Source organism: Mustela nivalis, assembly GCF_964662115.1.
Source record: "Mustela nivalis genome assembly, chromosome: 13".
NCBI lineage: Eukaryota > Metazoa > Chordata > Mammalia > Carnivora > Mustelidae > Mustela > Mustela nivalis.
Genome location: NC_139032.1, coordinates 93228335 through 93249011, shown reverse-complemented (window position 1 = coordinate 93249011; position 20677 = coordinate 93228335). Strand labels below are relative to the sequence as shown.

At 53.2% G+C, this 20677-nt stretch overlaps 1 protein-coding gene across 6 annotated transcripts in view; it reads right to left on the bottom strand.

The window, feature by feature from the left end:
- Positions 1-20677, bottom strand: part of CACNA1B (calcium voltage-gated channel subunit alpha1 B) — a 182434-nt gene that overhangs the window by 34997 nt on the left and 126760 nt on the right. For all 6 annotated transcript variants that reach the window (XM_082696484.1, XM_082696479.1, XM_082696480.1 and 3 more), the window contains 7 exons: positions 18984-19080; positions 17169-17329; positions 14652-14789; positions 13704-13905; positions 13264-13428; positions 12867-12977; positions 12383-12466 (listed from right to left, as the gene is read on the bottom strand). In XM_082696484.1, coding sequence (XP_082552610.1) covers positions 12383-12466; positions 12867-12977; positions 13264-13428; positions 13704-13905; positions 14652-14789; positions 17169-17329; positions 18984-19080 — 958 coding nt within the window. The remainder of the gene's footprint in view (positions 1-12382; positions 12467-12866; positions 12978-13263; positions 13429-13703; positions 13906-14651; positions 14790-17168; positions 17330-18983; positions 19081-20677) is intronic.

The following is a 20677-nucleotide window of genomic DNA, read 5'->3' as shown; positions in this document are numbered from 1 at the left end:
ACCGTGGGGTGGGATCCTGGAGGGCAAACAGGCTTGCCTACAGCTCCCTCAGCTGCTTGCTGCGCTGGGGCAAGAGAATCTCAGTGGTGCGGGAAACACCCACACTCGTCCTGCGGGCCCCAGGTTTGCAGGTGAGCCGGTCAGCTCGGGAGGACCGGCACAGCAGTGGAAGGGAGACCTCGTCTACAGCGCTGGGAAATCCTCTGCATGCGGCAGTAAAGCAGAGGAAGGTGAGGGAGCCGCCAAGTGCCTGGCCTCCTCTGAGGTCCCCACTTGGACCACACCTGCCCACTTGCATCTGGAGGGCCCAAGACTGTTACAACACAGTCAGCATCTGCCCAGCCCAAAGGTTTTTGCTCAGGCCACTGCACCTAGAGATTCTTGGGAAAACAGAGGCTCTGGGTGAGAAAGAAGGGACAGAGGACAGGGTGAGGCAGGGGAGGGCACTGATCATGCGCAAAGTCAGTGCACCAACGCAAAGCTCACACACCCCTGCCTACTTTTTGCTGAGACTCGAGCTCTCACCCCTCCCCCCAGATGTCTTTTCTCAGGGCTCCAGGGGGCACTCGGGAGGGGGGTGGGGGGGCCACAGATACACAGCCTGAGAGAGCCATGAGGACGGATGGTGACAGCAGCCACAGATACCCCAAGCACGGGGTGGCAGGCAGAGCACTCTGGGGCCGCACCAGGGCGGTTGCTGCCAGGCACCAGCATGCGGGAGAACGGGGGAGGGGGGGCAGCAAGCACACAGCAGCCTCCCCACGGCCAAGCGTCATCACCTCTGGCCTCAGCCAGCCCCTCAGTGGTGGAAAGGGCATGCCCCGTCCTCCCAGAGTCCATGGTTTCTGTCACACCAGAGAGCCCCAAGCACCTTATTTCAAAGCCTACATTTTAATCACCTACATTTCAAAGCCAGGCCCTTCCTGACTGCCACCTGCCCCGGCACTGGGAAGGTCTAGGGCACCCCAAAGAGGCATTATCACAACCCGCAATGTGGCAGATGGTTCTGAGGGTACCCTGGTCCCCAGCTCCTCTGAGCCCCTGGATTCCTCACCCACAAGACGGGGACATTAGGACGTTGTGCCCAGATGCTGAGGAATCCAGATTTGAGGGATTTAAAGGCACGCCAGGCATCGTGACACACCCCCCCCAAAGGGGAGCCTCAGACCCCGACAGGCATCCCCTGCGCCCTGTGCCCATCTGTTGGGTGCCACGCTCCATGCCGGCAGCAAGGTCCAGCAAGCGAACGACAGACTGTTCTCCTACTTGGCTTTTTCCTGGCTGGACGATGAGGAGGAACAGACCCCAAGGTGCTCAGCATGTCGTATGACTGTGTGCACTTTGAAGAAGGAGGGCACGGGGGCAGGGAGCTCTTCCCAAGGGCACAGGGAACGGCCATGGAGGGGCCCGAGTGACTCGAATATTTCTGCATCAAATGGCATTTTCTCAAAACCTCAAGATCTTCTCTACTTGCTAAATACTTGATCATTCATGTTCATTTTCTGTAACAGGATCTCAAATACTTGCTACTTTATATGAATTTCCAGTCACAGCCTCAGTTTGTCTGCTCCTGCTGTCTTTGTTCTCCTGTCAGATAACTCCTGAAGGCCTGGGGGGAAGGCCCAGTTCACGCCGCCCGCAGCCCACACAAGCCCACGGAGCAAGCGTGCACGAGCGGGCCAGTGAAGGCTGGACGCAGGAGCCAGGTGCTCTGCTGTCTCTGGGGACAGACCCTCTTCCTGCTCCGTCAGGCCTTACACAACCCCTTCTGAATCACAGAGACACAATCTCCAATCCCCTCCAGCCCCAAGGCCCAGAAAGGATTCCCCACGGAAGGGCAGTTCCAGGAAGAATGCTAGAGAAGGCATGATCAGAGGCCACTGGGGAGAACCACGTTTGTATGTGGGTTCGATGGGGACAGAGCAGAAGGGAGATGGTGCCAGAGAAACCATGGACTCCACAGGATCAGGTTGAAACTCATACCCTACAAAATCCCTCCAATTCTGAACCCAATCCCAACAGGAAAAACTGGCTGGGCACTTATCCACTTGGCTCAGAAGACCCAAGGCCAGTTCCTGAATCAAACAGTCCCCGGGGGGGCCCTCGGAAGCCCCCACTGGACCCCAGATGCTGAGGAGAAGAGACCAGAGGGGACGGGGACTGCCAGACTCTGACCACACACCTCAGGAAGGCGGTGGTGAGGCCTCACAGGAGAAGGAACAGGAGTAGAGCAAGCAAAGCAACGAGTTTTAAGAACTGTTTAAAGTCATGAAACCAACCGTTTCCTATATGTGATGTTTTCATGGATGGGTATTTGCGTATTATTTACAAATTGGGATGTTTGAGCAGCAGGAGCACAACATACAGACGGAGACATGGTTTTCGCATTGTATGTTGGTTGGATGGCGTGAGTCAGCAGGTAGTTTACGGCAAATCAAGAACAAAAACAGAAAACAAAAGAGAAAATGAGTCATCAACACAAGCAAAAACTCAAACTTTGAATACCTCACTGGAAAATTTTAGGATTTTAGTAAACTTTGCACATTTTGCTTAAAATGCACCAGATCAAATATTTTGGAAATCTGGAGGCTATGCAGACAGGGTGGCGCTCGTTTGCATTCCTGTTTGTAATGCAAATCCAAAGATGACTCACAGACACTTGTTTTTTTATTTCCAGGCAAAGAAATCAATGTCAGTTTTATGCTTCCTTGGGGATGCTGTCTCTACACGACCCTGGTTAAAGCTATTACTCTGTTTTGATTAAGTGGGAGGTGGGAACTGACACTCATATTTTTGCCTAAGGAAAAAAAAGTACATTCACAAAGTAACACATGAAGTGACTACAAATGAACAAAAATGAAGACGCCACTAATCCACACGCCGGCTCCCTGTCATCTTTTCCACTTTGGGCAGAACAGGGTGAAGGACAGGAGCGCTAGTGGCCAGAGCCAGCAGAGCTTCCGAGCCGAGCGGCACCTCAGTCCTCCCGCCAGCCCTGCTGGGCATCGGGGGCTGACGGCCGCCGCCATGGAGGGCTTATTTGAAGGGAGGTCTGATCCAACCACAAGCCACCCAGGCCTCAAGTGTCCAACAGCTGAGGGAGAGACACCGGGCCTCCTGCATACAGAAGGTCTCTGTCTTGTGTGCGGGCCTCTCTGGAGCCAGAGGTCTCCCCAGAAGACATTTAGGCATCATGCGCTCTGCACATCTGGCAACCCTCACCCTTGATACCCGCTCATCATTCTGCCCTCTCTGAGAGGACACACGCCTATGAAGGAACCCCAGAGCTGTGTCCTAGCAAATGGGAGCTCGGTGTCTGGATCCCTCTATCCAGGGGACAAAGTCGGCTGAGTCCAAGGATGAGGCCCGGAGGGATCAGCAGCAAGCTTGCTCCTCCCAGCAACACACTGGTACAAACTACTCCTGGATGAGAAGCACCTGGAAATGCCACAATGCCAATGGCTGGTGTGACAAATATCCTTGGTTTTTGCATGAAAATGGCAGCTCCCATATTATTTGGATTGTTAATTTTTTAAAACCATGAAACATACCACATACACAGAAGAATATGTACAAATATGGGTATAGATGCACATTTTAAAGAAAAGGAGTAAAATGTCCATCCATCCATCACCCCACTTAAAGAAAACAGAATGTCACCAAGACTTTCAAAGCCCTTCTTGTCTCCCTTGGTCCTCCCCAGACTAGCGGCTACCTGTGATTCCTGTTAACAATTTCTTTTCTTCACTGTCTTACCACAAACTCTGAAAACGTGTTAGACTTGGCTTCTCTTAACCTTTGTGACGGGACGCTACTGTACGCGGCCTTCTCAGACTTGGGCAGACTTGCTGACGGCGAGCAAACTGCTTCTCAGGGGCTTCCCTCCTGATGCAGAGACCACCCTCTGGTGCGTGGGGCGCCTCACTCTGTTCACAGGCGGTCACAACCGGTGCATCCCGGGGCTGCCGTGAACTGTGTAGCCGTGAACCTCTGTGTGAGAGGGTCTCTGGGTCACCTGCCCGGACACCCTCTGGCACACGACCTAAGAGGGAATCCCCGAGTGGCAGGCATGCCTACACCTGACTTTCTGGGGATTGCCACACTTTTCCCAGCAGGAGCGTGGAGGTTCTGGCTGACCCACTTGCTAAGCACTGGCATGGCTGGAATTCCTGTCTGACAAACCGGAGGGTGTGAAAAAGCATCTCAAAGTCTTTCACTTTACGTTTCTTTAATTACAAATAAGATTCATTGGTCATTTCTGTTTCCCATTCTTTTAGCAAAATGCCCAGTTACACCTTCAGCTCATTTTTCCATTTGGTTGCTTCTGTTCTTCTTAATGATTCACTGAAGGGCCTTGCACATTCTGGACACTAACCTTCACTAATGGTTCAGAAAACCTCTCTGCCCTCTGACCACTCCTTTGTCAATCAATGTCGGTGCATCTGAGGCCTGAGGAGCCCATTCTTGCTCTCTGTTATTGACCTCATCCAGCCTCACGGCTCTGATTTCATCCTACAGGCTCATGGTTCCCCAGCATAGGACTGGCACGAATCTCTCCTCCAAACTCCAGGCACGTCTGTCCAACGGCCTGTTGGACAAGTCCTGCGGAAGGCCAACAGGCAACCCACCCTAACACGCACACGCTGCATCCAGGCCCCATGTACAAACAGTGCACAACCGACCTGGTCCACCCAGTCTTTTCCTTTTCAATTACAGATAACCCATGTCCCCATGCGCTCAGATCGGACGCCATTCTTCCCTCAACTTTCACCCAGACTGTTGCTCCACCAGCAGCTCTACTGGAAAACACATCCAGAACGACGGTCTCTCACCTGAGCCCAAGCCCCCAGTCCCTCTACTGGGCTCCCTGAGTGGCACTCCCAGACCCATCACTCAATTGTCAGCATCTGCATCTTTTTCCCCTGAGAATTCTCCCAGACCAGGACGCAGGTGTCTGAGAATTAACATTTTGTGGCCTCCTCCTATCCTACCAGCAGCCTTCGGCTAGTGGCTAACAGCACTTGCTGAAAAATACCCCAGCCGCCTTGCCACTTGCAGGGATAACAGAGGTTCAGGGCTCCCAATGAGGACCCACAGTGGTAACTGCCCTCTGAGTACACGATATTCTGGCCGCCTCCCTTCCCTGACCCACTTCCTTGCTCCCTGGTATTCCTGAGGTCACCTCCCAAATGAATGACTTGCACTGAACTCCTGTCTTGGGGTCTGTTTCTGGGATAACCAGCTAAGCCCTAACCCACCAAGCTGCTTCTGCCTGTGCCCTGTACTATACTCTCAGCTAGACGTTTGGTCTGAAAACGCAGATCATGTCCCTCCTGTTCCAACCTCACTCTAAATAAAATCCCGAACTGACTGCAACTGCAAATCCTTCCCTTCTCCCCATTCCCTCCGCCCCTTGTCATGCTGCAGGTGCTGGGTGGGTGCAGGGCTCAGGGCTGCTCGCCCACGCCCCCCTGCTCCACCTCCTCACAGACCCAGACATCTTCACTGGCAAGTCACCAAATCAGTGACATCTCCTCTGGGCACAGAGCCATCAAAGCCCCTGCCCCCCGGTTCCATGTCTCATAACCCTTCGCTGCTTTGCCTTCTCCCAATGCCTCTCATCGTGTGACACTGCGTCTCTCTTATGGGAATGAAACTCAGATTTTCATCTTTTGTCCCTGCACTTAGAGTACCGCTTACTACGTGATAGGCAATGCATAAATATTGATAATGGATAATGGGTTCATCCATTTATAATTTATAAGGGATTCATAACAGATAAATGAAGGAATGTGATGCAAATATCCCCTTCCTCTTCATGGATTGTCCTTTCTTCTTTTGATGAACAGAAACTCTTCATTTTATAGAATTTTTTTTCAATTATGGATGATGCTTCCTTATAGTTTTCTTAAGCAATCAGTCCCTATCCCGAGGTCTTAAAGAGAATCTCCTGTATTCTCTTCTAAGAGTTTTAAACTTTTTTTCCTCTTATATTTAAGTATTTTCATCCATTTGAAATAGCTTTTTTGTGAATGGATAAAGATCCAATTTCCATCTTTCACTATGTTGATCATAATTATACCCACATCGATTGTTGAATTACTCGCCACTAAGCAGCACAGTCATATATCAAGTTTCCATACACGAGTGATTCTGATTCTAGGCTCTTGATTCCGTCCATTGGCTCACTTACTCTCCCCTAAGCCAGCACCACAGTCTTAGCACTCTAGCTTTATAAGAAGTCTTATCACCAACAAGAACAGTACATTTCCATGCCCACTGCCCCAGCAGCACCCTCCATTTCTTAAGTATCTTGAGTATTTAGGGGGCCTTTGTCCTTTCTGATGAGTTTTAGAAGCAACTTGCCAATTTCCAAAACAAAAACAAATTCACCTATTGAAATTACATTGAATCTACAGATCAATTTGGGCAGAACCATCTCTGAAGTTGACACTAGTTAGTATTGACATGCTAACATCATCTACTTAAGTCTCCTCTCCTATCTGTCACTGAGGGTTAGGACTTTTCCACATAAAGATCTTGTATTCGGGCGTCGTTAGGGCTGCAGGTGGAACTGCTGACACGGTCATGATCTGCGGTCGGCTACTGGCTCGGGTACTCGACTCAGCAGCCGTGCCAAACACTCTTCTTGGCTCGAGAGGATTCCGAATCTACGGATAATAATGTTATCTAGGAATAATGGCAGCTTTGCCTATTTCTGTTCTAATACTTGGGTGTTTTATTTATTTTTCTTGTCTCGTTCACTCAACAAGTGTCTCCTAAACACCTAAGCCCTGGAATGTGCAGTGAACTGAACAAACACCTCTAATCCTCACGGGGCTGATGTTCACTTTACTGAACCAACCAGGCTCTGAAGTTCCATGTTGGAAAAGAAGGAGTGCTGACAGGTACAGTCTTTTCCTAATTTTAAAGGGAATTCTTTCCAAATTCCACCATCATATGATGTTAGTGCAGGATTTTTGGTAAATTCTCTTCATCAGGTCAATAATTCCTACATTGCTAATAATTTCTATCATGAATACAATTTGAGTTTTATTGAACATCTTCTCTGCACCAATGTCAGGATCACATTAATAGTATCCTTTGATCTGCTAATCTAAATTAGACTCTCTGATGCATTTTACTCAATGTTAATGAATGAGCATCGAGTATGATCTTCCTTTATTATATTCTCTTTTTTAAATAATTCTGGTGTCCGGGTTGTACTAGTCTCATATCAGCAGTTAGGGATGTTCACTCTTTTTCTATTCACTTCAAGAATTTGTTTAGGCTCTTGAAAGAAATTGAAGAAGACACAAAAATATGGAAGAGCATTCCATGCTCATGGATTGGAAGAATAAACACTGTTAAAATGTCTATACTGCCTAGAGCCATCTATACTTTCAGTATAGATGAAAAATCTTGATCCCGATCAAAATTCCACTGGCATTTTGCAAAGGGGTGGAACAAACAATTCTAAAATTTGTGTGGAACCAGAAGATACCCCGAATTGCTAAGGAAATGTTGAAAAAGAAAAACAAAACCGGGGGCATCCCACTGCCTGATTTCAAGCTTTACTACAAAGCTGTGATCACCGAGACAGCTGGTACTGGCATAAAAACAGTCACATAGACCAGTGGAACAGAGTGGAGAGTCCAGATACAGACCCGCAACTCTATAGTCAAATAATCTTCGACAAAGCAGGAAAAAAAGGTCCAGTGGAAAAAAGACAATCTCTTCAATAAATCGTACTGGGAAAATTGGACAGCTATGTATAGAAGAATGAAACACGACCATTCTCTTATACCGTACACAAAGATAAACTCAGAATGGATAAAAGACCTCAACATGAGGCAGGAAACCATCAGAATCCTAGAGGAGAACATAGGCAGTCCCCTCTTCAACATCAGCCACAGCAACTTCTTTCAAGATATGCCTCCAAAGGCACAGGAAAGAAAAGGGAAAATGAACTTTGGGGACTTCATCAAGATCAAAATCTTCTGCAGAGCAAAGGAAACAGTCAACAAAACAAAGAGGCAACCCACGGAATGGGACAAGATATTCGCAAATGACAATACAGATGAAGGGCTGATATCCTCCAAGAGCTATAAAGAACTCCTCTAATGCTCAAAAAACAGATAATTACATCAAAAAATGGGCAGAAGATATGAACAGACACTTCTCCAAAGAAAACATACAAATGGCTAACAGATACACGAAATAATGTTCATCATCATTAGCCATAAGGGAAATTCAAATCAAAACCACATTGAGATACCATCTTACACCAGTTAGAATGGCAAAAATTGACAAAGAGAGGTTGTGGAGAAAGGGGAACCCTCTTACACTGTTGGTGGGAATGCAAGTTGGTGCAGCCACTCTGGAAAACAGTGTGGAGATTCCTTATGAAATTAAAAATAGAGCTTCCCTATTACCCTGTGATTGCACTACTGGGTATTTACCCTAAAGATACAGATGTAGTGAAAAGAAAGGCCATCTGTATCCCAATGTTCATAGCAGCAATGGCCACAGTCACCAAACTGTGGAAAGATGCCCTTCAACGGATGAATGGTGTGGTCCATATAAAATGGAATATTATGCCTCCATCAGAAAGGATGAATACCCAATTTTTGTATCAATGTGAATGAGACTGGAAGAGACTATGCTAAGTGAAATAAGTCAAGCAGAGAGAGTCAATTATCATATGGTTTCACTTACTTGTGGAGCATGAGTAACACAGAGGACAAAGGGAGCTGGAGAGAAGTGAGTGGGGAGAGATCGGAGGGGGAGACAAACCATGAGAGACTGTGGACTCTGAGAAACAAACTGAGGGTTTTGAAGGGGACGGGAGTGGGGAGGTTGGGTGATCCTGGTGGTGGATATTAAGGAGGGTGCGTATGGCATGGAGCACTGGGTGTGGTGCATAAACAATGAATTTTGGAACACTGGAAAAATAAAATAAAGTTTAAATATCAAAAAGAAAGACTTTGTTTAGGGTTAGAGTGATCTTTCATCATATTTTAGGTAGAAAGCTAATGCAAAGGACTACTACAATCAGTGATACGAGGCAAGACAAATTGGTTTTCACACCTCACACTTCCTGCTCCCGGCAGGCTTCCTTGAGTTTGATGATGCCACGCATCACTGAGGAAATAGTCTTTGAGCCATTTATCAGGTGACACAAAGCTGCCAGGTTTGAGAGGACTCAGAGCAGGGAGATTCAGACCCACGCTGCAGTACCAGAAGCCCGACAACTTGGGCCGAGACACCCTACAATTCTGGAGCAAGGCCATGTCATTGGCTGAAGACATCACCCATGGGAGGGGCCGCTCCTGGCTACTGGGCCCTGGTGGAGACCGTGTCTGAGCATGAGACAACTGTGTCCACGGCTCTGCTGCTTGTCCTTAGGAGTGTGTGTAGCAGGCCTGCCAACAATCCGGTGTTATGGTGGAACCACTGCCTCCAGGGCCAAACCCAAGCACATCCAGAGGACAGAGTCACATGACAAGTGGCTCAGTGCCCCAGACCTCTCACCTTTGCTGCACCTGTCTTCCTTAGCTCACTCCTACCCAAGCATATCATGAGATGATCGCTAAAGCCGGGAGAAGAAACTCAAACCCGATCTCTGAAGCGGTGGCTCAATACACTGGGGCAGCTTCACTAGAACCCAACCCAGAGGCGACCCGAAGGACAGTGGTGAGGCAGGGTTCCCGGCAGGGAACCTGATCAGCCACGACCCAGAAGGACAAAGAAGCTGCCTGTAGTACTGACTACAAGACCGCAGGCAAGAGCTAAAACTTAGCCATGGCTCCGGAGGGAACGGAAGTTGAGGAAAAGCATCCAGATGGGCCCAGCCAACCCTTGCATTACACATCGGTGCCCACCCACAGCTGCAGGGGCACCAAAAACCAGGCCTTGAGATGGCTGACCCACGAGATGATGGCCAGCTTCTATCCTCACCAGCAGATCTGCGAGTGGAGTGACCTTGATGGCTGAGATGAAAGCTGGGCCTGAGCTCAGGAGGTGGGCTCCCTCTCAGCAAAGCTGATCCAGCCATGGCCCCTACCTAACACCCAGCCTGCTATGCGCAGAAGTCAAGGAGGCCTCCACAGCGCACCATGCAGTGGAAGAAATACGACTTTCATTACGACAATGTGCTCTGGGCTCTGCTGACGCTGTTCACGGTGTCCACGGGAGAAGGGTGGCCCATGTGAGTGCTCACTGGCTCCACGCAGCAGAGCAGGGAGAGCAGAGGGGCAGCTCAGGCAGGGAGTCCCCACCCTGTGTCCGGGCATGTTTTAGTCACCCAGCAAATGCCCCATTTGCCCCTCCTGGGGCAGACACGGCTCTGCTCTCCAGGAGTGGGAAGAGCAGGAGATCCAGACAAGGTGCACAGCACAGCCACTTGGTGATCACTGGCTTACATGGGAACCCTTTCAGCTGGAAGTGTTGTTTGTCTCACCTGCGATCACTCACACACTGGGCGTGGGTCTGTCTTTGCTGAGGGAATACCTTGGCCTGCCCCAGCATCGAATTCACCCAACTGGGTTCCACGTAACATCCGCTCAGAGCACACACAGGCAGGTACACAGGAGCCGATGACACAGGGTCCACGGGCGTACCCCAGTCCACATCACTCAGGAAGTAGGAACCTCCTGAAACACTGGAAGAGCCTCCTAAAGGCCCAGGTTAAATGCCGGCTCAGTGACCTGCCTCACAGGGCTGGGATACGTCCTTCAAGGTGAGCAGACAGACAAGAGATGGTGCTGGTGTCGCAGTGTTGCACAGGCCCGGAAAGCAAGAGAGGGTAGCAGGGGTGGCCCCCTCCCTGCCCTCCCACAGCCCAGGTCAGACTGCGTTCTCATCATCTCCGTAAGTTTTGGTTTGGCCAATCTAGAGGTCCTGGCTCAAGGGGTCGTGAAGTGTTCCACTGTGGACTGCTGTCATGGTGGCCCCTTGTCACTTCCTGCCTCTCATCCCAAACGACCAGCAGGCTGAGCAGAGCTTCCAGGCTGGCCAGAGTATCTGATGCTGGTACTGAAAAGGACAGAGCTGCCACCACACTGGGCAGGAAGAAGTCTGTCTGGAAATCAGGGGGTTCACCAGGGCCTTTCCAGATGCTCTATGATCAGTCTCAATGACGACTGGGGTGCTGTATCAGCCAGAACCACACAAGTGTGACGAGCTGGGGCTTGGGCCACCCAGGGTGACACTGTAGGCTCCCTGATCTGGCCCAGCAACCTGCGCCACAGCAGGCTGGCCACCCATCAGGTGACCCCAAGAGGGGGACAGGAAGAACATGTGCATGAGCCTCCCCTGGCCTCAGACCAGCTCCAGGTCTTCCCGACCCCCTGCCCCTGACACAGAGGCCAGCAGCACCCTGAAGAACAAGGGAAGTGAACCCACTGTGAGATGTGACAGAGCTGAGTGGGGCCAGGCTCACAGTAGTCGGTCAGGCACTCCCGTCCAGCCCTGTTACCATGCAGCCTGGTACTCCTCCTGCCCCAGGGCTGCCAGAGCCTCCACTTGGGGTACACTCAGGAGGGCTGGAGGCATCTGACAACCGAACCCCAGGTGCGGCCCGTAGCTGTGGACTGACCAGTGCAGAGGCAAGAGCTCTGAGCCATGGCCCCCTTGTCTCTGGGCCCCCTGGGGGACGAACCGAACCCACCCAACACCGGGCTACAGATCCGACACTCCTGATGCGCCTTCACTTACCACCCATTTCCCCAAACCCCGCTCACGCGGTTTTGCCTGGGAGCGCCTCCTAGAATAACTTCTACAAGAGCCCCACTTCCGTGCCTGCTCCTGGAGAACCCAGTCTAAGACAGAGGAGATGTTTTGCCATTTAATTCTAACTTCATGACTGAATTCAGATTCTGTGACATTTGTTGAGACAAGTTTATGTTGTAGCATTTGGTCAGTTTTCGCCCATAATCTACGTATGATATGAACAAGTAATCTTGTTTTATTTACACACACACACACACACACACACACGTAAAACAAACCTGATATTCTAAAATAGTCTAAATTCACTTCATGTAATTTGGTGCCAAGTTGTTCGATTTCTTAGACACACGCAGATTTAAAAGATTCTTGTCTTCCTGGTCAGTCATTGCTGATGGAGCTCCTAGGTGACTCTCAGACCACCAGACCAGAAGACCTTTCGGAAACTACTTTCTTATCCAAGAAAATGCATTTCCCAAGATAATACACAACCCCCAACTCCACCTCTGGGGAGAAGCCTCCTTCTTTCCAGGGGCTCCTAGGGCAAGAGAGAGGGGGCCTAACACTCAGGACCTGGAGGTACACCAAGGGAGCCCCGCCCAGAAGGAAACCAGTCTGGGGCCCTGGAGGAAGGACAGGAAATGCTACTCACCGCAATCTCTGTTACTAAAATATCAGTTATACTTCCCAACACAGTGACAAAATCAAAGACGTTCCAGGCATCTCTGAAATAGTTCTAGAGAGAAAAAAGAGCAGTTACTGCTGGAGGCTGGCAAGGCAGAAGCCAGGCACGGAGCCGCAGGAAGTGTCCTCATCGAGAAAGGAGCAGAGGGACAGGTGGGCCACCACAGCTGGGTAAGCAAACACCTGTGGTTCTGGGCAGGTGCAGAACCGAAAGCTATACGTCCAGAGAGGAGGAACATGGCCCTGCCTATCTCCAGGAGCTGGGCTGGGGCGGAGCTCAGGCAGCTGAAAGCACAGGAGCAGCCCCTTCCTCGGGGCCCTGGCAATGTCGCATTTGCTCTGGGGGCTCAGGGAATTCCAAGCTCCATGCTCTGAGTCCCTGAGGGGTCCCCTACAGAGATGGAACCAGAGTGCAGACCACCAAAAGGCCAAGAGGGAGCCAAGGCACCTACCAGCACCCCAAAAGCGATGATCTTCAGCACGCATTCCATGGAGAACATGGACGTGAACACAATGTTCAGGCATTTCAGCATCAGCTCGTACTCATAAGGTGCGTCATAGAACTGCGTGGGGAATGAGTGCCATCAGCCGCAGGCTCGGCTGCCCCCCGACACCCGCACCTTGACCTCCTGCCAGAGCACAGAGAATTGCACATCTGCCTGCCCAAGGTAGGGACAGCCGTCCCTGCTCTCACCATGTTCTCCCAGGACACGCTGTCTCAGCCCACAGACAACCCCAGGCACGGGGCTACAGTAGGCATCCCATGCTGCCCAGGATGTGATCAGCCGCGATGGTGGCTCTCTCACACCCCAGCTGTCCCCCACTGTGCCCCGTGCCAGGCCCACATACCTTCATCATGAGCACCACCGTGTTGAGAGCGATCATGGCCATGATGAAGTACTCAAAGGGAGGTGAGACCACAAATGTCCAGGTCTTGTACTGGAACGACTGCTTGTCCCTGGGCATGTACCGCGTGAGGGGCTTGGCGCTGATGGCGAAGTCGATGCAAGCCCTCTGCATGGGGAAGGAGCAGTGAGCACCCGGAGGGGGCAGGGGGACCCCCACACCGGAGCACCCAGAGCATCCCACCCATGTCCTCCACCCTCGCATGCAGCCCAGAACAGCCTCCTCCTTCTCTCCCCGCGCCCCCTGCCGGCCGCCGGCTCTGCAGCAGTGAGTGAGCCCCACGCAGAAGGGAAGTCTAGTACTTCTGTCTCTGCTGCCTATCGGGGGCCCAGCGGAGCATCCACGGCCCACATGCACATGAGGCAGAAGAGGGAGCCACTCACCTCGTTCTTCTCCAGGCTGCATTCAGACATCACCTTGTCCCCCTGCTCCTGAAAGGTGATGATGATCAAGGCCACGAAGATGTTGACGAAGAAGAAGGGGAAGACCACGAAGTAGACCACGTAGAAGATGGACAGCTCCATGCGGTACCCAGGGCTGGGGCCCTGCTCCTCATAGGTGGCGTCCACGGAGTGTTTCAGGACCCTGCACCAAGGGTAAACACCAAATGTCAGGGGAACCCGTGGAACAGAGCCATGGGAAAGTCAAGACCTGTATGACAGGTGAGGCCTCCATACCCAAGCCCAGGGATGGCAAGAGGAAGGGGGTGCTCAACACTGTGGGCCCCAGCCCCCTCCCCAGGACTGCAATCTCCTGAGGCAGATGACCTTCCCAATGGGCTTGTACTCGGGGCTGGTGGACAGCCATCAAGGGGCAGTCTCCGGGGCCCAGAGGTCCTAACCCCAGGACAGGAGGAGGCCCAGGAACTCTGCCCTCCCTGCTGACTCCTGGCTCACACCTGCTCATGCCCAGCTTCACCTGCCTTTAGAAAGCCCTGGGCTCCAGACACAGCACTGATCCCACCTTCTGAGTGGTGGTCCTCCCAGCCCCAAAGGGAGTCCCCTGTCATCTAGCATGGCACGGAACCCATACATCCCTCTGCCCACCCTTAACTGGGGCCAGAGGGCAGGACAGGGAGATACTGAGTAGCCCGTCCTCCCTCCGGCCTTCAGCCACTCAGAAACGATTTTCAGGAGATGGCTGTGCTGTGCACCTTGTCTGGATCTCCTGCTCCTCCCACTCCTGGAGAGCAGAGCCGTGTCTGCCCCAGGAGGGGCAAATGGGGCATTTGCTGGGTGACTAAAACATGCCCGGACACAGGGTGGGGACTCCCTGCCTGAGCTGCCCCTCTGCTCTCCCTGCTCTGCTGCGTGGAGCCAGTGAGCACTCACATAGGCCACCCTTCTCCCGTGGACACCGTGAACAGCGTCAGCAGAGCCCAGAGCACATTGTCGTAATGAAAGTCGTATTTCTTCCACTGCCGCGGCTGAGCCTCCACCTCCTCCTTCTCATAGTCCAGATACTGGCCCCTGGAGATGAGGACACACACGAGGTCAGAGTGTAAAGACAGAGAATCCAAATACACACGTTTGTCTACAGCCAGCTGATTTCTGGAAGGGCTGCCCATCCAACGGAGGAAGAGCAGTCTTCTCCACAGAGAGTGCTGGGCAGCGGGGGCTGCTCGCAGAAGAAGGAAGCTGGACCCCACCTCCCTCCAGGTACAAGACGCAAAACAGACCAAAGATGTGCAGGTGAGAGCTGACACTAGAAAGCTGTGAGACGATGACCCTGGGGGCCCGGACGGAGGGGAACGACTGTTAGACGGGACGCCAACCCCAGAAGGAGGTAAAGCAAATGCCATCAAAATGGAAAGCTTTGTGCTTCAGAGCCTCGTCGACACGGAACAGGCCCACATACTGGAAAATCATCTCTCTGGTAAAAGTTGGATCTAGAGTATATAAAGAACAATTATAATCAATTATAAAAAAAAAAATGCCCCAATTTAAAAAATGGGTGAAATATCTGAATTGGCATTTCTCCAAAGAAGGTATACCAACGTCCGATCAGCACACGGAAGACGTTCCACATCAGGAGTCATACAGGAAATGCAAAAGAAAACCACAGTGAGATGCCACTTTATACCCAGGAAAAGAGTGATAATTAGTTTTTAAAAGGGAAAAGAACACGAACTGGCAAGGATGTGGAGAAATGAGGACTCTCCCCCAATGCTGCTGGGAATACAGACCCGGTCAGCCGTGCCGGAAGAGCCCCGCGGCCCCTGAGACGGGGCAGCAGAATCCCCATGGACCCATCAAGTCCAGGGCAACGGTCCACTCCAGAGAGATGAAAACATCCGTCTACACAAACACTTCATGGCAGCATCAGTTACACCAGCCAAAGGACTGGTGTCCTTTGTCGACAGATGTCTGTCGACAGAGGACCAGGTAGACATGCTGGGCCACACCCCCAGCATGGAATAAAATCCAACCATAAACGGGAACAATGTTCAGACACACGTTGCACTGAGGGTGACCTCAAAATTGAAAGAAAGAAGTTAGACAAAAAAGACCACATAGTTATGATTTCCTTTAGACGAACAAGGAAATCTGTAAAGACAAAAAATACATCCATGGTTGCTGAGGGCTAGAGGTGGGGAGCTGGCGGGTAATAAAGGACATGGGAGTTTTTGTGTCATTTTTAACTTATGAACATGTTCTACGATTGACTGCGGTGATGGCTGCCCATATCTGTGAATGCATTAAAAAATCACTGAACGGTGTACTTTCAGGGGATGAGTCATAGGAATCATACCTTAATAAAAACAAAGCATACCACGGAATGGGGGAGAGAATGGATCTTTGCAAATAAATGGTGCTGGGCCAGCTAGGTGTCCACCCACAGAAATCCGTCTGTATCAACACTCACCCAACACACCGAAATCAACCCCAGAGAGATCCCAGATCCAAATGGGAAAGGCAAAAATAAAACTTGTAGAGGAAAACGTAAGAAGACTTCTCCCTGACCTTCAGGTAGATTTTCTGAACAGGACACAAAGACCATTAACTCCAACAGAGATAAAGTGGACTATACTACAATCATGACTTTGTTTTCAGAAAAGACACGTTTTAAAAAGTTGAAAACACCCCACCAAAGGAGAAAAAGACAACCATAACCCATAGATCTGACAAAGGATGGCGATCTAGGGCCTTACAAAACTCCTACGAATCAGTTAGAAAGAGAAAGACAGCCTATACAGGACAACGGGTGAAGCCGTGCCCAGACCCTTCCTGGGGCACTGAGCGGTCCATCACCTGGGGAGGACGCAGCATTACTGGCTACCACACGAATCACACCACAGAGAAAGGCCACCAGCTCCACGTCAGAAAGGCTGAAGAGCATAAGACAGAAAGCCCGAGTGTGCCCTGGACCAGTCAGGAAGGCCTCCGACTGGAAACATCCCCCATGCCCAGCAGGCACAGAGCGGCAGGCACGTGGTGACACGTTCGCACCAGAGAACACTGCCTGAACAGAGGTGACAGGGACCATTGACTGCGGGAGGGAGAAGGAGCCGCCCCTGCTGCCTTGCTCAGCACCCACCCCAGTCCCTACTTCCCCTTCCCCTAGTTCCCCCCACCGAGCACCCCTCTCCTGTTTCCTGTGGGGTGGGGCCAGGTCCAGAGAGGGCAGCCCCCTGATCCCAGAGCCTGGCCTGGAGCCCTCTGGCCACCGCAGCGGCCCCCGTGTGCTCCCCGATGTCCATGGGCAGGAAGAGCACGTCGCAGAGTGGCCGGACACGGACTCTGCTGAGGAAGACGAGCCGGAAGTCCCCCGTGCGGCCTTAGGGCAGAGGCACAGCTCTCAGTCGGGTCCCCGCGGCCCCTCCCCAGCCCCGCCCGGCCCTGGCTCACCTGCAGTCCCTCTCCAGCCCCTTGGACTCATCAGTGCAGTAGAAGAACTTGCCCTTGAAGAGCTGCACGGCGATGACAGCGAAGATGAACATGAACAGCATGTAGACGACCAGGATGTTGAGGACATTCTTCAGCGAGTTCACCACACAGTCGAACACGGCCTGCAGGGGCAGGGGCCCGGCTCAGAGGCTTGGGGTCTCAGCCGGACCCACGGAGGGACCCGCCACCCATCCCCCGACACGGCCGCTGCGTCTCCCGGGACTTGGGGGGGGCGGCGGCAGGAGGCGTGAGAAGGGGCCACACGGGCAGACGGCCCAGATGTTGGCAGGACACTCACTGGACAGGCCACCTGCATGAGGCCGGCCTGGAGCCCCGGTCAGCCAGCGTCGGGAGGAGCCCACACAACGGGAACGGGGTCGGGGTGGGGAGACAGCCAGCCCTCTGCTCTCACGTCCGGGCTTGCCGGGGGGGGGGGCGGGGGGTGGAACACTGTGCCCCTGACCATCAGTGCGAGCCAACACGGGGCAGAAAAGCTGCAGTGTTGTGGCCAGCTCCGACACGGGAACTTGAAGCGTGTTCTGGTGTAGCCCAGAGGTGACTCTGCCGTCTGTTAGCACCACCACCAAAGCTTCTTCTCAGGATCTTCCCTGCCTGGAAGCTCAGCTGGCCCTGGACTGCCTGGCGGACCCTGGCCTGGTCCCTGTCCCTCAGAGCTGAGGGGACCCCTGGCAGCCTGGGCTGTGCAAAGAAGCAGGTGCACGATCATCTCCTGAGATGCCGCCTGGCACACTCCCACACCAGTGGCTGTCTCAGCAAGTGCGGCCGTGGCCCCCTTGCCCAGGGGCCATGACACCTCTGAGCTGCCTGCCCAGGTCTGAGTCCCCACCTGAGGCTGCCTTCAAGCCACCCCCAGCCCCCTCCCCCAAGCACACCGCCTTCTGGAATCCCCACACTGCTTCAGGTCTGCGAGACCTGCCTCTGCGTGCTGCGCAGGAGACGTCACTGCACCATTTGGTGGGTTTAACCGGAGTGGAGGGTTCGCAAGCACTCCTCACAGTGAGGGCCACGCACAGTACATATCGTATTCCAGCACAACTCCAAGGGCTTGGGTTCAAACTCTTTCCTTTCTCCAGGTCCTCAGCCACGCCAATCCTTGGGGCCCAGCCCAGGAACCACCTCGCAGGGACACCCGCCCTCCCTGCGTCTCCCTCAGGACCCTCTACCTCTCTCGGCAACCCCTTCTTCCTTTTTTAAAATTTAAGTTATTTAATTTAGTTAGAGAGAGAGAGAGAGGAAGGCAGAGGGAGAGAAAGAATCCCGAGCAGACTCCCCCCTGAGCACAAAGCCTGACTCAGGACTCGATCCCACAACCGTGAGATCATGACCTGAGCTGAAATCAGGAGCTGGACCCTGAACCACCCAGGTGCCCCACAGCAGCCCTTCCCCTTCCCTGTCCAACAGCTGCTGGTGCTGCTGGGTCAAGGGAGAGGAGCCTTCCAGAACACTCCCTAGAGGAAGCTCCCCTCTGGGGACACGGAGCTGAGGGAGCCGGACCCATTTACCCAACGTGGGATTCTCCCTGAGCTCCGCTCACCCCGTCCCACTGGGTGGGGGGCGGCTGCAGCCAGACAGGTGAGTTCTGTGGACATACGCACACCACACGCCACACATGTGTGCACTCACACATGGCACACAAGTCCGTCACACTTGCGTACCCGTGTGTACAGACACGCACACACGCACATACATGCATGCAGAGCCCTACACGCACGTGACAGCCCTGCACACTGGCCAAGCCCAGGTCCAGGCTCTCACCTTGAGCTTGGGCAGCCGTTTGATGGTCTTGAGGGGCCGCAGGACGCGCAAGACTCTCAGGGACTTGATGGTGTTGATGTCTTTCCCTTTGGATCCTCTAGAAGGGAGAAGCCACACATGTGGACAGCAGGATGCACACCCGCGCCGCTCCCACAAAGCCGCCGGGGGGCGCTCCCCTGAGCATTCAGTCGTAGGCCCCAGGGCTGACGGCCTAGGAAAAGGCAGGCCTCTGCCAGGCCAGCTGCACGGGCCGCCGCACCCCTCCTGTGGGAGCACAAGCCAGGCCTTGTCTGAGCAGACCAAGGCCAGGCCCAGGGCAGCAGCACCTGGTATACGGGGAAAGCCCGGCTTCCGGGTGGAAAGAAACCATTCTCACAGACCACATCCGCCATCTCGATGCCAGGGGTCCCCTAACGCCCACCCAAACCGGCTTCATCCGGCCGCCATGTTGACACCAACCATGGGGCTAAAGAGAAGAGAAGGGAGCTGGCCCTAGGACTGCAGACCTGGCTCAGAAGCCTACAAGCCATTAGGGCAAGAGCCTTCCAGAAGGGCTGATCTCTCTTGCTTTTCAGTCCTGGGAGAGGGAGGTGAGGGGAACGTGACTGGGTCTCCCTGCCTGTCCTCACTCAGCTGCTCCCCCACTCCTCCAGATGAGGGAGAACTGCCCGGGAGGGAGAGGAGGAGAAGGAAGACGGGCCTGCAGGAAGCGGGGGCGTGAAGGAGGGCGGCAAACGCTAGATGAGAACTGGGCAGCGGAAGGGACGGAGCCACGCAAGGGTGGACAAAAGAAGAAAGACAGACAGACCAAAGGAAAGAAAAAAACAGAGAGGGAGGGAAGGAGGAGGAGGAAAGATCCCACAGAGAGACAAAGAGAGCAGCAGACAAGAAAACCCAGTGTGGGGGAGTACGACAGAGTCAGGAAAAGAAGATTCCAGGTACCCGATGCAAGCCTGGAGATCTAGGACCAGTAGGCCCAGATCGGGGCCATGCACAAAGGAAGCTGGGGCAGCCCTGGCTGGCTCCCTCAGGCTGCCAGGGGCCCAGCTGTTGTCAGACTCTGGGGGCAGCCTTCTCGACAACCCAAAGCCAGGGCAGAGAGCGGGGTGGGGGGTGATCCCCTGAGCGAACTTTTCGCTGCCTAAGGAGGCGATTCTTAGAAGCAAGGCCACAGCCCCCCCTCAGCAGTGGCTGAGGACTCAGGACTGGGGGTCCTAGTCCATCTGCTCAGAGGTCACCTCCCTCCAAGTTCCCAAGGAGCCTGTGCATGGGGAGAGGGGGCAGGGCCTCCAGTGCTCTTCTCTGAGCTCTTGCTAAGCTCTAGGGAAAGGCAGCTATGAGGCTCAGGTGGGATCTGTGGGTTAAGGAGAGCTGGGGAGCCCTAGTCCCTTATACCTGCCCCAAGACCCAGCCAGGGCCTACATCCCCGAGCCAGGTCAAACTCCCTCTGAAACCACCAACCTCCAGACACCGTGTCAGGTGTTCCCATCACCCCAGCATTCCGGACACCCGCCCCCAGGCCAGGTTCCTCCAGAGGCCCTGCAGACCAGTCCCAAGAGAAGAGAGGCAGGGTGGGCCGGCAGCCCCCTGGCAGATACAGAAGGGAGGGTCACTGCTTTCCTTTCCTTTCCTTTCCAAGGTGGTCCGTGCTCTGTGTCCAGAGGCCTCACTTCTCGGTTGTTGGCTCAGACTCT